The 17,610-nt window shown below is 42.1% G+C and overlaps 1 protein-coding gene across 5 annotated transcripts in view; it reads left to right on the top strand.

Annotated features, from left to right (window-relative positions):
• The window catches only part of LOC111866882 (serine/threonine-protein kinase 3), a 48,530-nt gene extending 33,309 nt beyond the window's left edge, over positions 1–15,221 (top strand). For 4 of the 5 annotated variants that reach the window (XM_033752455.1, XM_033752454.1, XM_033752453.1 and 1 more), the window contains 10 exons: positions 808–888; positions 3,098–3,278; positions 6,389–6,616; positions 6,981–7,299; positions 8,343–8,476; positions 9,755–9,781; positions 10,916–11,132; positions 12,674–12,762; positions 13,765–14,115; positions 14,362–15,221. In XM_033752455.1, the coding sequence (XP_033608346.1) occupies positions 808–888; positions 3,098–3,278; positions 6,389–6,616; positions 6,981–7,299; positions 8,343–8,476; positions 9,755–9,781; positions 10,916–11,132; positions 12,674–12,762; positions 13,765–14,115; positions 14,362–14,520 (1,786 nt within the window). In that variant the 3' untranslated portion in view covers positions 14,521–15,221. The remainder of the gene's footprint in view (positions 1–807; positions 889–3,097; positions 3,279–6,388; positions 6,617–6,980; positions 7,300–8,342; positions 8,477–9,754; positions 9,782–10,915; positions 11,133–12,673; positions 12,763–13,764; positions 14,116–14,361) is intronic. The other variant, XM_023856224.2, reaches the window with a different exon arrangement.
• The last annotated feature ends 2,389 nt before the right edge of the window (positions 15,222–17,610 follow it).

Below are 17,610 nucleotides of genomic sequence, written 5' to 3'. Positions count from 1 at the left end.
ACTGAATCTCTTATACATTTTTGCGCTTCATTCATAAAGCTTTCAGAATCGCGCGCTGTGCGGCGTCGAACTTCCCGCCCTGCAGCACCAGACTGGAGGTGGATAATCGACGTGGCCTCATGCTGAGTTGTCGTTGTAAATGCGTTACTTGAAAAGTACTGTAGAAATTAACGGATAATTAGGAGGATCGTATTGCCAAAACAACTTCCGGTTGCTTCTTACTTGCGTGGTTTACTCTTCAGCTCTGAAGATGGAGACATCACATCGAATAGCTTGGTCTGTAGGTAACGCTTTAGACTTGTATCAGATAGGTGGTCGGTTCGAATCTCGGCCATGACATCGGCTATGCTAACTTCAGCTTTTCATGGTTTAGCTGAGTCCTCCTCAGGAAAATATTGGACTGCTTCCTTCCAGATCCTGTCCAATTCATCCAATCAGCACATTTTTTATTGCTAGTGGGGTGGGACTAAGTCCCTTGTGCTGCGGCCAGTTCCGGACTATTGTACCAGCCCCAGATGATAGGTGAGGGTGACTGTGGAGCAATTGGTGGAATGAAGATTGGCAGGGGAAACCGAAGTACTCGGACAAAACCTGCCCCAGCGCCACTTTGTCCGCCACAAAACCCACTTGATCGAACCCGGGTCGGCGCGGTGGGAAGCCAGCGAGTAACCGCTTGAGATATGGTGCGGCCCTAATCAACGAATAAATACATGGCATCATATCCCATAAAATAGCTCTCTTCATAGTGACCGCTGTGAAAACCTCAAATTCAAAATACGTTACTTATTATGTGACTTTTTTTTCCAGCGAGCTGAAGAAACTCTCGGAGGAGAGCTTAACTCGGCAGCCCGAGGAGGTGTTTGACATCATCTGTAAACTTGGAGAAGGGTGAGTCTGACTTATGCTTGTAACATGACAGCAAGATCTCGGGCTCTTCGTGTGCTGTCTGTCGGAACATATATACATCGATGTGCACGTTTGCACCTCTTTCTTTCAATGCTCCTGTCGTCTTATGGCTTCTAACGTAAGAATGTATAGGAGGTACTTAAAAATAGTACAAGAGTAAATACAAATTATACACATCGTAAAGGTAAAGGTACCCTGTAACAGGCCGTGGAGGCCCATAGGGTTCTGAGACGTTGAGGATCCCACATTATCTAGACAGTCGGCTCATAGATGGCGGTGAGGTTGTCAGCCCTACGAGCCGGCCGTCCTTAACCCCCAGGAAGATTCCTGGTACTCATTTCTGTTAAGAGACTGAGTCGACCTCAGGGCCATAGTGCGGCTGGAATGATTATGTAAATTGAAAATAAAAATCTACCTCATCAGAACTCGAACCCGCGACCCTCCATCTTGTAGCATAGTGCCTCAACCAACTACTCTACAGCGTAGTGCACCCGTAGTTCACCGATGTTTCGGAGTAACGTACTGCCTCCATCTTTAGGGTGGAAAAGGAAGGGAAGCGTAGAAAACAAGCAAGCAGGCGAATTTGAGGCGACGTGCCACGTGTGAAGGCTGACGGTCGTTAGCAGTGATGCAGGAAGGATGTGAGGACACTGATAAGGAGAACTGTGTAGTGCGCAGCATATCGGAAACAGGAATGGAAACAGAGGACGTCGCAGTGACGAGAAAGATACAAATAGAACACCCATAGTGTTGTTACAGTGTCCTGTTATGTAGTTGTTTCTTTATTTGCCTACTAGTGTAGCGCCCGTTGAAGATTCAACGGGCATCTCATCATTTTCTGCCATATTCCTTTCCATTCAGACATGTTATCGAATGATATGTCGGGTTCGACGTTCAACGCTATCTCCCACGAATAGCACACACAAATGTAATATCGTCAAACCATCCACATCAAAATATTTGCAGTACTCGCAAAATAGACACGATGCACTTAAACAAAAGGCTCAACGCTGAGCAGTTCGTTGCTACGGTACTTTGAAATTGCTCAATGGCAACGATAAATCTGACGCTTACAAAACGTATATAATTTATTGAAGCCCGTGTGGAGGCGGGTTCAAATACCTCCAACGTGGCCCTGCGAGTCGTAGGAGGCGGCGAAAAGGGAACCCAGTGTAAGGGGGTATAACCGGGCGAACCAGTTCCTGGGGGATATAAATACGGGGTTCTGGCCCTCCAGGTTGGCGGAGTCTCGAATCTGAGACAGTAAAATATTGTAATGAGCCCCGCGGAACTCCGACCCGAGAATAACCGCGCTGGCGAGGGCCACCAGCAATTGTAAACGACAGACCCATCCTGTCATCAGAGAGGATGTTACATGAGGTCTGTGACCACAAGGGTTCAGTTGAAGAAAAATTCGCTGGTCATGAGTCTCAAAGATGAACTGATTGGCGGTAAACCGCCGGTCATAAAGTATCTCTAACTTTGATTTATTTAATGTCGCTGCCAGGAGCTCAGACTATGTAGTGTCAGGTGGTACAGTGATGAGTGAATAATGAATTTGAAGGAAGCAGTTATGGCCTAGCTTGAAGCACCAGCTGGGAATTTATGTGGAGGGACCGACAAAAGAATGGACTCTCAGTCATGATAAATGGTGTTGAGGCCAAGATTCGAACCGGGCATTCTCTGCATACAGATCAAAATATTTATCATTTGAATCGACGTCCTCAGTTTTCTGTTGGTTGAAGGAATCATTAGTGTAGTTCAGTGCAAAGTTGATAGATAATTGTGGTCCTAACTATTTAATATGCGTGAAGTTGAAGCGTAGTGCGGATATCATGTTTGCTGATTTATCCTCTAATGAAGAGAAGGCCAGACAATTACCATGGCTTGCAAGGGTGTGTTGGACTAGAGATGGTAGCGTGAATCTTCACTCTCATGAAAATCTCACCCCCATTTTTCATATACTTTGCATCTGAGTTCTGCCATATACGTTTTAGTAGCACCATTGTAGCTCCCACCTCAGAAGTTTGATATCTGTATTAGTGATCGTAGTGACCTCTTCTGGCATGACTTTCAAATTTCATGAACGTTCATCAGTTAGTTCATGTGTTATTAGGCAGACAGACATTCAGAGGCACAGATCTGATGAGCGGTGAGCTAAGTGTGAAAGACATCTTCTGTTTTCTTGCAGGTCCTATGGCAGTGTTTACAAGGCGCTGCATAAGGAGTCAGGGCAGGTTCTGGCCATCAAGCAGGTACCTGTGGATACAGATCTCCAGGAGATAATCAAGGAGATCTCCATTATGCAACAGTGTGACAGTCCTTGGGTAGTTAAGTACTATGGCAGTTACTTCAAGAACACTGACCTATGGGTATGTCGAGTGAATAAAAGTAACGCAGTGAAATTAAGTATGTTTTTCTGTTTGTACGGTTATCATTAACCCTCTTATTACTGAGGCTAATGCTACAGAGAAATTGTATATCTGTTTAAAAAAGAATTTATATTACAAAAGAGACATGTCAGGCGAGTAAAACAAAGATGAAGCGATGGTTTTTGTTGGATTTGAGGTTCCCACAGCAATAAACATGGAGAATACTGACACGTGATGCCACGAAGTCTGCTAGATGTTCGCAAACATTTCAGTAGAATGTACTCCATCAGTCGTTGAGGATTGAAGAGTAAGACATGACAGCAACCAGCAAGAAGAGTCTGTGCTTCCTGCCTCTTACTCTTCAACCTTGAAAATGGGTCAGTACATTCTTCTGAAACGTCGGTGAACTTATACTGACTCGCACACCATCCCAGCCCAGGAAGTGATTTAAAAATGTAACTTTTGTGTTTTTGACATGTCCTTCCTGGGGTCTAATACGAAAACAGATAGGTATGAAACTTACTCCATACTCTTGAGAATTTGGGGGGGGGGGTCTGTCTTTGTTGTGGTTGTCATAGCAACGTGCAAGTATTCAGGTACAGTTTTTTGGTAGGATTTAAATCCTTATTCCTACTGTTCTGTTTTAATTACATGAAGAAACTTCAGTTTCTTAAGAATGCCGTCTTCTGGGATGTGGCACCGTGTAGATATTGTGTAAACCAACGTTTCGGAGGAACATATCGCTTCCATCTTCCTGTTCACGCTGGTTCCTCGCTCGCTGATTTTTTATACCCTGAAGATGGAGGCGATACGTTCCTGTGAAATGTCGGTTACCACAATATCTACAATGCACCACATCCCAGAAGACGGCATTCTTCATAGTCACCACCGTAAAAACCTCAAATCTTACTTCATTTACTTAATTTGATTGTTGTGCCTTCTTTAATCTAATAACCACTGTATTTTCAGTTAACGAGAATGATTAAGATATTGTTTAATTAGCCTACTTTTCTTGTTTTGAACAAAGTGAAATGCTTGTAAGATCATCTTGCTGTCTGTCTGTGTATCCATTTGTGTCTGTCTCTCTGTCTGTGTATCCATTTGTGTCTGTCTCTCTGTCTGTGTCTCCCCCCCCTAATTTTTGTTAGAAGGCTTGTGAGATTGCCTTTCTGTCTGTATGTGTCCCCTCCCAAACATTTTAATTTTCCATGCTTCCATGTTGTATCAAAGGGAAACAGGCAGTAAGTTCTTCCCAGAACCTCTTGTTTTGATAATCTAAAGCTTCTGTATGTCTGACAGATAAGTATTAGTGAAAATGTTGTTTTGGTGCATTTAATTTTTTAAAGAATTTCGTTGTTGTAGTGAATCAACGCCCTCTACACCACCCCATCTGTCATGCACCTCACACATGTAGCAACTCTCTCCCTTGTCTTGAGACTGGCATGTGGCGTGTCACATTTATCTCTTGCAGCTGAAGGCAACCTCAAAGGCTGTGTGTGGGTGGCAGGACCAATTTGCACAACATTCTTCAAATGCTTGCTTCTTCTTGCTACATATAACTTTGTATAACAGTTGTGCTGACTTCTTTAGAGATACAGTAAACACTCACTAATCTGGAGTATTTGGGGTGGAAGAGGTCATCTGGGTTAAGTGATAATCCAGATTTGTGAAGAAAAAGATAGCCCTGAAAGATGAAAAAACTTAGAAGTAATGCTGATGAAATAATAAAAAAAATCACAGTAGAGCCTTTATTTAAAAACTATAAAAAGACAACACATTTATTCATCAATGGAAGACTCGGAAGCTGTACTTGTTACTGAACGTAATAATGCAGGTTTGAAGAAGATGTCTCATTTTTTGTCTGAACAGACAAGTGACTCATCTGTGTTCCGAAGTAACATGTGTCTTTTGAAGTATGTACTCAACTGTGAAGAACATTTTCATATTTCAGTCTGGATTAACTGTAATCAGATTAGCAAGGGTTTACTGTGCATCCCCTCAAAAAGTCTTTCCTTGTTATGAATAGATGTTCATTTTGAGACACCACTCATTAAAATGTGTTTTGTGAAATTCCTTCTTCTCATGGTGGTGGCCATGAAAGTTATACTGTCTGCTGGGATGTGACACTGTATAGTCTGGTAGATTGTTACCAACTTCCTGGAACAACCTGCTACCTCTGTCATCACCATGGAAGGGGGGATTATTACATTGGTGAAAGTTTGGATTGTGTGTGGTTATCAGCTACAACTGTGATGTAACCTATTGTGCCCCGAAGATTGAGACAGCAGGTTGCTATGAAACATTGCTAACTATTTGTGAGACTACAGGGCCTTATCTAGAGGTGGGGTTGAATACCTCCACCCTAGCCCTGCGGGTCGTAGGAGGCAACGAAAAGAGAACCCAGTGCCTGGGGGTATAACTAGGCCACCTTGTTCATGGGGGATATAAATATGGGGACCTGGCCCTTCAAGGGGAGAAGTCTAGAATTTGAGACAGTAAAATGTGGTCGTGAGTCTCATGGGACTCAGACCCGAGAATGACTACGCTGGCGAAAGCCAGCAGCAGTTACAAATGACAGACCCATTTCCTCGTCAGAGAGGATTACTGCAAGGGTTCAGTTGAAAATAAAAATTGCTGGTCGTAAGTGTCAAGGGGCTTGTCACCAAGACAAACTGATTGGTGGTAATCACCAGTCATGAAGTTACTCTGGCTTTGAGTCTGTTCCAGAAGACAGTAATCTTAATACAACACTTTGCTTCTTCTCCGTTTTTCATTCTTTTGACTTAGATGAAATATCTGCTTTTAAAAAATTGAGTGTGAAGAGTATATAGGCTTCTGGATTTTAATACTGTGTAATGTGGAGTGTGTCTGACATTTCAGACCAATACATCAGCTCCATCTTCAGGGTTTAAGTGTACACCAATCAAGAAACTAGCAGAAACAAGCAAGAGTTTGAAGAAGCTCATCTCTTTAATCCTGAAGATGGAAGCGATATATTTCTACAAGACATTGAACTCTTTCTGAGCTACACAACATTACAAGACTGTATTATTCATAGCGCCATTTTTATGAGAACCTCGGATAAAACGAATTTGGCGATGCTGTTGCAGATTGTTATGGAATACTGTGGTGCGGGCTCAGTGTCCGACATCATGAGATTGCGCAAGAAGACGTTAACAGAAGACGAGATTGCAACAATACTATGTGACACACTGAAGGGACTCGAGTACCTGCACCTGCGGAGGAAGATCCACCGCGACATTAAGGCTGGCAACATCCTGCTCAACACTGAGGGTCACGCGAAGCTGGCAGACTTCGGTGTTGCCGGGCAGCTCACGGTAAGTGGAATGCTGGCACATGTTCCCCCGCACCACTGTATTTACTCGATACACCAATCACAATATTGGAAAGTGTATGTTTCTCATGTTATTTGTTCTTACCCTGACAGAAATATTTGATAACTGTTTGCTGCTTGTGGTTTTCAGCAGTCCCTGCAGGCAGATTCCAGGATGGAACCGTGGTTAAGAAATGACCATTTCCTTTTGAGTCCTTTCAGTTCATCATTCATTTATCAGCTGACCACGTGATTCTCTATATTTTAGATTCTGATAGTGTTGAAAACAGCCTAGAAAACTGAATGTATGGCAGATTAATAAACTGGAAGTTCGGTTATCAAGAACATGTGTTCTACATATGTCACAGGATACAATGGCCAAGAGGAACACAGTCATAGGAACACCCTTCTGGATGGCACCAGAAGTTATCCAGGAGATCGGGTATGACTGCGTAGCGGACATCTGGAGCCTTGGTATCACAGCTCTAGAAATGGCTGAAGGCAAACCACCATATGGTGATATCCACCCAATGAGGGCCATCTTCATGATCCCCACAAAACCTCCGCCTTCGTTTCGAGAGCCTGACCAGTGGTCGCCCGAATTCATTGACTTCGTTAGTCAGTGTTTAGTCAAGAATCCTGAGGAGAGAGCAACAGCCACACAACTCCTTCATCATGAATTTATAGGTGAGATAGTGAAGACCACAGAATGCAGTGACCTAGACCAGCCAACTCTAGGTGCTGTGTCTCAGGCAAAACTGCCCTTGGTACCCACTGGACCTGCGGTAGCATAGTTGGTTGAGTCACTATGCTACAAGCCTGAAGGTTGTGGGTTCCAGTCCCGATGAGGTGGATGTTTTTTTAATTTACCTAATCCTTCTAGCTGCACTATGGTTCTGGGGTTGACTCAGCTTCTAACAGAAATGAATACCAGGAATCTTCCTGGGGGAGTAAAGGGCAGCTGGCATGTAAGGCTGACCTCACTGCCTCCTTTGAGCTTACTGTCTAGAAGATGTGGGAGCCTCAGTCTCACAACTTCATGGGCCATGGCTAGTTACAGGGATACCTTTACCTTTTACCCACTGGACCAGATGCAAAGCAGTCTGTATGTACTGGTGAATAGAAATATCCATGAAAAAGTTAAATAGTTCTGTTCACTGTGACTGGTTAAATAATATCCATGTTTAAAATTACTATTTTGGATTTTGTCTATCATCCATGTTCATTAAAACCACAGAAGTAGCTTCTGTTTCTATATTAAGGGGGGCCACACAGTAGCATAATTGATTGAGGCATTATGCTACAAGCTGGAAGGTCGTGGGTTCAAGTCCTGATGAGATCATTGGATTTTTTTAATTGACCTAATCCTTACAGCCGCACTATGGCCCTGGGGTTGACTCAGCCTCTAACAGAAATGAGTACCAGGAATATTCTTGGGGGCAAAGGGCGGTCGGCATGTAGGACTGACAACCTTGCCACCGTCTATGAGCCGATTGTCTAGAAAATATGGGAATCTCAACATCTCACAACCCCTGTGGGCCTCCACGGCCTGTTACAGGGATGCCTTTACTTAATTTCCTTTACATCTATATTAAGGTGAAAATGGCATAATGAGGAGCTTCATAATTTGTGGTCCTTGCAGAACATAAGTAGAGTGATCAAGTCCCTGCTGGGAGTCAGACCCTGGACTGTTTTCAGATCAGTTTATGTTATTTTTATCTATCGTGCAGGTAATGCAAAGCAACCAAATATCCTGGGGCAGATGATCGCTGAAGCACGCGAGATTCGGGAGAACCAGAGTTACCGCAATAACGCAGCCACCTCGGCAGCAGTAGGTGCCAAACAGAACCATGCTGAGGACTCGGTGAGTAAAGCTTGCCAAAGAGAATAAGAACTGGTCCAGCAGTAATGCTCTCAACCTGTATTCAGGATGTGCTCAGTTTGAATCTCTGCTGGGATGCCTGCTATCCTGGCTGACTTATCATTGTTTTCTTGTCCCTCCAGTCAGATGCTAGGATCATGACTGCCCGCTTTCATATCGTTTCCAATTCATCGTCATTAATTGGTCATCCCATCATCTGGTGCTATATAATTTCGATGCTAATAGCATCATTAATCCGTCGGTGTGGTGCCATTTGCTCCACACTGAAGCACACGTTTTGTGCTTCTTGTGAATAATGCTTGAACCACATGATCTCTGCTTGTGTATTCCTCAGTATAAAGGTTGAAACTATCAGCTGGTATGTGTATCGACCAGATTTATAAATTTTTGTATGTGTAAATGGTCTTAGAAATATCAGTGATAGATCATCTGTTAGTAGATGTGGCGTTGGCTAGTCAGCATTTCTGAAATGTGAATTTTGAAGATATTCAGAATGAGCGATTTGCTTTGTCATGAGACGTAATTTTGAGTCTTCTGACAAGGAAATAAGAGGTATTTGTAGTCGTGAGGCCTTTATTATTTTGCATGTCTGAGTTTAAATTCCCAGTGGAAACTCCTTCCGCATTTGGTTAGGGGACCAGTATTTAAATGTCCCCCCCCCGATACAGGTAGGTTAAAATCCAACTTAAAAAGTAAACAACATCCATTACTCCTGTGGGATGCAGCTCACTGAGTGTGTGACATGAGGTCATAAAAATAGTAATTAATTCACGGACAGAGAATTCAGTTACTCAAAATCTCTTCTGCATTGTAAGCACAAGCTTGTCACTAATGCCTCTCTGTAATCGTGTTTCTGCTAACATGACTGTATTGCTGGATTTGTAATTCTCACACCAGTGACCCTGAAGAAGGTGGTGTTCTGGGTTGTAATGCTGTATATAGTTCAGTCTGGCGTTTTGGAGTAACATACTGATTGCTGCCTGCTTCTGCTAGTTTGTTGCATGGCTTACTCTTCAGCCCCGAAGATGGAGGTAGTATATTCCTCTGAAACATTTGGTTTTTTCTCCATATTTCAATGTATTACAACCCAGAAGACCATACTGCTTCAGAAGTATATTGTTCTTATATAATTATTTTAATAAAACATGTACGATTGATATAATGCTAAAATTATATAATTGTCTTTGAAGTTTAATGTTACCTTACTGCTTGAACTTGTGTCAGGGTTTATAATGTGGTACTGATGTTGGTTCTTTGCAGAGGAGACCATGGGATAGACTATGTGAGGTCAGTGTCACTTATGTAGACTTCTGCATGTTTTATTTTGGTTGATTATTTAGTATTTCTCTACTGATGGGTTGCCAGAGGAAATTTTACCACCATGTTGCACCACAGTAGTATCGTCAACCATAGTAGTTTGTCTGTAAAAACAAAACTGAAAGTGTAAGCTTGTGGATTTGTTTCAGACAAATTCTACGGTACGCTTTGGATCTTGTTTCTACAAATGATCTTTAAATCATTCTAGCAGTGTCAGTAATCTTTGCCATTGTAATGCCATCATTAACTTGTTCAGACTCTTGTTATGTTCTTATCTTCTGTTTCTACTTCATCTTTTTCCCCCATTTCTTAATCTCATTCTCCTGTACATCGTCTCCTTCATCCTCTTTCTTGTTGTCTTAATTTCTGTTCACCATCTTACATTTTGTCTTATATTTTTTGTCTCTGTTTTTCTCCTACATTTCCTTCTCATCCTGTTTTTTATTTCCCGTTTCTTCTAACATTACTTCACGTCTGCTATTATTACTACTTTTCCCTCTTCTCCTCCTCTTTCTCCATCATCATCTCATTTGGGGCAACAAGTTTTCTTTTTCCAAGAGCATGCGGCCATAAAGTTTAAGCCCTTATGGTTATTGTTCTTCTAGTATTCACAATACAAAAATAATTAACAAAGTACTTATAAAAAAAGCAAAGCTATCCCTGTAACAGGCCACGAAGGCCCACAGGGTTGTGAGACATTAAGTGTCCCACATTATCTAGACAATCGGCTCAAAGATGGTCAGCCTTGCGTGCCGGCTGCCCTTTACTCCCCAGGAAAATTATTTAATTAATTCCTGGTACTCATTTCTGTTAGAGGCTGAGTAAACCCCAGGGCCTTGTAATTCTTGTTATTTATATTTTGTTATTTTCTCAGATTTATTGTTGAAAAAGTCTAGGTTGGCATCCTGGCATCCCCTCCCCCACCAGCACCAATGCATTCTGGGTCAGAAACAGGTCACATCACCTAATAATGAGTTGTAAGATGCAAGTGAAAAGGGTGAGGAGCACTTGAGTGGAGGGGGGGGGGTGCCTCAATGCTTTAACATTTAACAGGACATTGTGTTGTGTTTCATTTGTCATTGAGTTGGATGTTGCACATTGCAGGACGAAGATGATGTCGTAAACAATAAAACTATGGTACAGTATCCTCAAGACTCAGGGACCTTGGTACCGTCACGTGATCTTGTTGATGGTACCGTGCTGCCAAACGATACTGGTACCTTGGTGGCCAACAGTGAAGCCGGAACAATGCTTGAGCTACAGTCTGACCTTGGCACCATGGTGATTAACAGTGACACGGAAGAGGAACCTACAATGAAAAGTAAGTTGAGGTGGTGGAAAGGAGTCCCATGGATCAAAATACTTGCACATCTTACTTTTTGGGGTGTAAAAAGTGAGGCAGCCACACATGATCTGTGTTCAGTTTTTGTATTTATGATGTTAAGTAATGAATCATTGAAACCAGGCATATGAAATTTTTGTATGGAAGTAGGTCATAAGCGTAACCTACAACTCATATATAAAACATTTTTATATATGAACGATTCACTACCCCGTGTGGAGGCGGGGTCGAATACCTCCACCGTGACCCTGCAAGTCATAGGAGGCGACGAAAAGGGAAGTCTCATTTGAGAGACAGTAAAATATGGTTGAAAGTCCCAAGGGACTAGGACCCGAGAAACACTGCGCTGGCAAGGACCAGCAGCATATACAAAAGACAGACCCATTCTCTTGTCAGAGAGGCCACCCCACAGAAACAAGACCGTAACAGTCGAGTAGCAATAAATATCTGGTCATGAGCCCTAGGAGGTTGCTCGATACCAAGACTTACTGACTGACTGATCGCCAGTCGCAATATGACTTTGACTGTGAACGATTATAAATACCAGGCAAATTTTGGTTGAAGTGGTGACTGACCTGACGTGTATTCAGGAGGTCTCCAGTTCACACCTCAGCTGGAATACAGACTATTCTGCCTGTATGTTTCTGTGATTTTCATCAGTCCATTCAGGCAAACACCAGGATAATAACTTGAATTATGCCATGACCTCAGATTCACTTTCAACTGTATTCCAGTCATTCATGGGGCCATGTGGCAGATGTGGTCAGAATGTTTTCTCGCTCCCTGCTTGCAGCTGTTTTGAACCATTAGTATGGCTGACAGCAATGCCACATTCTACAAATGGATTATGATGATAAAAATATGCTGTTTTAAGAGCATGTATCTCTGCAGTCTGCGTCTGTCTACTGCTCACAGACTTCTGAAATTTCGATGCACAGCTCAGACGTTCAGTAAGTTTGGCCACCCATGCTGTATAGTCTTAGTTACTGATAAAACTACATGGGGCCGTGGGAGCCCATAAGGTTGTGAGACATCGAGGCTCCCACATTTTCTAGACAGCCAGCTCACATATGGTGGTGAAGCTGTCAGCCTTACGTGCCGGACGCCCTTTACCCCCAGGAAGATTCCTGATACTCATTTCTGTTAGAGGCTGAGTTGACCCCAGGGTCACAATGAGGCTGGAAGGATTAGGTCAATTGAAAAATTCAGTGACCTCTTATGGAATCAAACCTGCAACCTTCCAGCTTGTAGCATAGTGCCTCGACCAACTACACTACCACATGTCCCAGTTACTGGTAGCATTATTAATTAGACAGTTAAAAACATATCAGGATTTTGAAACTTTTAGGTTGTGGCCGATAGAATTAAAATGCCCAGAATCTCCGCTAGTGGAAATTATGCACAGAAATGGATCACTGAATTGTGAGATATTAATTTGTGTTTGTTGTTAGTCTCACTGTATGGATTGATGCATGTGAGAGAAAGTTATTGCCGTAATTTCTTCTATTGCATATTTTCAGGGCATGACACAGGTCCTGGAGAATCTGGGAAGAAGTATCGTCCATTGTTTCTTGATCACTTTGACAAGAAGGAAGCTGAAAACATTAAAGTGAGTAGGATTTGATGTTCTCACTGCAGTAAGCATGAAGAGTGCCCTCTCCTGGGTTGCATTTCCATGTAGTTTCGAGTGAGCCCAATGTTCTGGAGGAACCTGTCACCTCTTGTCTTCAGAGTTGAAGAGTTTGCCAAGTAGGAAACAAGCAGAAGCAGGCAGCAAGCACAGCTGATGACAGAGGCGATATGTTCCTCTTAATTAATTCGCGTAGTGGGGAATGGAGTCCAACTGGGTCCACTTGGCAAGTCACCCACTGATTGGGCTATTGTACCTGCCCCAGGTGATTATGATTATGGAGAATTTGGTGGAATGAAGAATGGCAGGGGAAGCCAAAGTACTCGGAGAAAACCTGCCCCAGTGCCACTTTGTCCACCACAAATCCCACTTGACGAGACCCAGGCTCGAACCCAGGTTGCCACGGTGGGAAACCAGCGACTAACTGCTTGAGCTATGGCATGGCCTATGTTCCTCTGAAATTTCAGGCTCTGTGCAGACTAGACAGCATTACAACCCATAAGACCATACTGAAAAGTATGTAGTGTTGAGTATATTAAATATGTTTCATGTAACTGACATTTACCAACATAACTGTATGTCTGTCAGAGGCTACTAAAGTTTATAACAGTGGTTTCTCTTTGTAATTTTTCAAATTTTTTACTGAATGTAACGAACGGAGGTACGTAAATCAGACCTTGAACCAGTACAGTGATGAAGAGAATTTTACAAAACCAAATGATGTTTAAAAAAGTATTTCACTTATTTGAAGAGCAGTGTTTATTAAGAAGAACTCAGCTGCTTGGAGTTTGTTAGTTTAGTAAAAGTTTATCAGATTTTTTAAGGTTATGTACTGTCTTTGTTTTCAAGGTCACGACTAAACCAGACCAACAATAAAGGAAACAGCAAGGAGGCCACACAGCATCACATACCGGGACATAGCACTTTGTAGTAATCACTGTGAAAACCACACATTGTACATGATTGTACTCTTTTGTTCAGGGCAATGGCCAGCCTCAGGTGTCCCCCTCCCAAAGACTGTCAGGTGGAGATGTACACACTAATGCCCATTCCAATGCGTCGCCAAATGCCAACATGTCACCATCACAACACAATGCTAATTCAGTGCATCCCCAGCACAAAGCCGCAACACCTCAGCAGTCACCACAGTTGTCATCGGAGGAGAGGCAAAGATTCCAGAATCATCTGCAGCGACAATTGAACCAGATCTCAGGTGCAGGTGGAGGGAGTCCGCTCCACCATCCTCCGACAGCAGAGCCCTTCCAAGCGAGGCACCACCACGAGAACCAGGCCAAATTTCAAAGAGCTTTCGTTGATGGCGACTTTGAATTTGTAAGTTTTATCTCGAACGTTTGCATAATGAGGAGCTTTGTAATTTGTACTCTTCGCATAATATCGTTGTATTCGTTAAATGAGCATTTCCTCGGCTGTGATATGTTGACATATTTGTGTTTGCAGACGATTTTTGGTAGCCTGTAGTGGTTTCTGTTGAATTTTATATGTAAGTGGAATTGTTCATGCAGTTTGATTGAGTCAGGCATTGAAGCTTCCGTTAACATTTTAGCATATTTATTGCAGTTGAAGTTCCTAAGCTATGAAGAGCTGCAGCAGAGAATGGCTAACTTAGACGCCGAAATGGAACGCGAGATCGACGAATTACGCCGGCGATATCAAACCAAACGTCAGCCTATTCTCGATGCCATGGACCAGAAACGTAAACGTCAACAAAATTTCTGAGAGAGAAGGCAGAGGTGTTTGGCTGGTGTTGGCAGCCATAGTAAACATTCAAGCCAGTCGAGGTGCAACCTCGGGCCAGCCATTCCACCGCACTGCTGCTACAATGAGATGTTTTAAGTAAGGACTTTGAAGAATTCGGCCCAAGATAAGTTTGTTGTTTAGGAATGACAAGTTTTCTAATAGAACACATAAATAAATAGTACATATGATGAGGTGCTTAACAAACAGTGACCATTAGCTACTGTGTTTGCTCAAGTAATGCCTCTACACAGTTTATGATCAAATTATTTCGAATATTAAATACTCACGTTGTTCCTTGACCACTCAGTATCTAGGATCTTTGAAAAATTAAAAGATGTGTGTGACCATCTATAGTTGTATTTCCCAAGCAGTTCTTACACATGACACTGAGTAACTGAATGGGTTGGCATAATGGTGATGCTGTAGACTTTTTGAGAGGTGCTCGGTTTGAATCCCAGCTGGGACACCATCCATCCTGACTTCAGTTTTTTTGTGGTTTTCCTCTGTCCCTCAATACATGCTGGGATAGTACCCTGATTAAGTTGTAGCCGTTGCCTTCCACATCCTTTCCAATTCATCATTCACCAATCATCTGGCAATTTGACGCTATATAGTATGATTTCTGACAGCAGTACAACACATGCAGTAACAGGAGCAAAACACAACACAGAACATGATACACAAATACATGTAGGAAGAATGCTCACATAAAAGAGGATTGGCATAATTCACGTGTTTGAGTGTGACGTAGGATGAATCCTGAAAAGTTTTATTATTTAGAATTCATCGACATATATGACAAATACAGATTTTAGTCATTTTAGAATGATGACATCATGTCATGCAGTACAATAGTTTAACGTGCATAAAGACACCTGAGGATGGCACATTAGTGCTGAAACATGTAGTGTGGAAGTGAAGAATAAGGTGAAAAAGTGTATACACTGTAAGCGGGTTAGCATAAACCATGGACATTACCTAATCCTTCCAGCCGCACTATGGCACTGGGTTTGACTCAGCCTCTTAACAGAAATGAGTACCAGGAATATTCTTGGGGGTAAAGGGCAGCCAGCGCGTAAGACTGACAACCTCACCGCCATCTGTGAGCCAATTGTCTAGATAGTGTGGGAGCCTCGACGTCTCACAACCCTATGGGCCTCCACAGCCTGTTACAAGGATAGCTTTACTTACTTTTTTTTATACCAACCTTCCTTCCTTCCCCTTGGCACTTCAGCTTGGAGTGACCTTCAGCCTCGTGAACAATTCGCCTCCATTTTTCTCTGTTCATCATCTTTCCCCCCCCCCCTTCACTTTCATTTTATGGACATCAGGTGCATCCTCCAGCCATCTCAACCTGGGTATATATTCCAACCAGTAATAAATGAAATACTACACTGAATGAGAGTGTATACTCATGAGGTGATGATTATCAATATTACACTCTTCTGGGATGTGGCTAGGGGGCAGTGTTACAGAAGAATATTTATCTTCTGGGCACTGAACGTCACGTCAGTTCTGCCATCAAATTAAAGGAAGCAAGTTTTTTTTAAATATTGATACCTAACCAAAGTACACAGCGTCACATCCAAGAAGAACGTCATTTTAATGCCTTAGAATGTTTTTTGGGCGCACACAAAATATATACAGTCCTCCTAACTGAAGTTTTTCTCAGTTACTCCAAATAAATCTGCCATAATACCTTGAAATGTGCTGCAACCATTTTGTTTTTTGATCCTTTTGTCTTTTATCATAAGTAACCATTCTCCCACCTCAACACTGAATATCCTCATCAGTCGATAACAATATTTTTAAATAATATAAATCAAGCACAGAAGCTATCACCATTCACTTTTAATCGAAACCTCTAGTATTTTGCTTGCTGCGAGAAATGTATGAACCATAGTTTAGCAACAACCGATCTAAACCCATTGTCAGCTAAAAAAGGCTAAATTACTCTGTTCTCATTAAGCACTGTGCCATGATGGCGTGTGGGTGAATGGATATAGAGCTCCACACATTCTTAATCATAGCACTGGGCAGACCTGAGCGGTCAGCTTACAGCTCAATCTGTGTACCTGGATAAAGATGCCCCCCCCCCACACTACCCATTGTGTAGGAGGGTGGGTGGCCCCCTGAGCTAGTCTGGATGCTGTGGCGATCAGGAAAATCTCTTTGTCATGCTGGAAATCAGACTCCCATTGCTTGGTTGTCCAGTCACTATACTACCTGAGCTATCCTGGCTCTTACCCATTGTGACATGGTTTAAAATGAGCAGGGACATGGGGATCATACCTCATCTTTACCATATCCAATTTGACCTCGAAAGAGAAAGCAGGGTGTAGTCGTTTTTTGTGTAGGTTCCTTATTAACTTCATTAATGACTGCAACTGATAGCTTATGATTTCTATAAGACTAAACATCCTGTGATACGTGGAATTGCAATAGAGTTATTCTCCAAAATTGATGATTGTTTCTTTTCTCCTCTTCAACTTAATAGAATCATTATAAATATGGCTTTCACATTTCTTACTCTGTTTCTCACTCTTTGCTAAAAAAAATCCATGCAATATAAAAAGCGTAAAATTCCCTCATATATTTTATACATATTTTACTGTGTGGCACTCGGTAACTTTACCACAGAGAAATCTCATAGATGGCATATGTTGTACCTTTGTGTGATTGCTACATGTTTGAATCACACAAAGACAGTGATTTGTGTGAGGAGACATGTCAGAAGCAGTGAAAGCGTTGAAGTCAGTGTGCTAAAGCAGGATTTTATGCTTTTAAATGTATGAAAATATATTCATTACATGAGCAAATGTGGTATATCATCTCCCATAACACAATGTAATTGTAAAGTAAAATTTCGTAAGTAACATTAAATCTTAACTACAGCCATATTGGCAACACTCTGTAAGTATGAATATTGTTTACGTGTTGTCACGCTTTGATTTACTGTTCCTTACAATAAACTTTTAAATGGGATTATATTTTTAAGAGTTTTTAGTGAAAAGAACAACAATCGTTTTTAGCTTTTTCACTCTAAAATAATTTAATACCCAACTTTTC

This window comes from Cryptotermes secundus, unplaced genomic scaffold, assembly GCF_002891405.2.
Source record: "Cryptotermes secundus unplaced genomic scaffold, Csec_1.0 scaffold673, whole genome shotgun sequence".
Classification (NCBI taxonomy): Eukaryota; Metazoa; Arthropoda; class Insecta; order Blattodea; family Kalotermitidae; genus Cryptotermes; species Cryptotermes secundus.
The sequence above is the reverse complement of the archived record's forward strand: the minus strand, read 5'-3'. Positions and strand labels throughout refer to the sequence as shown.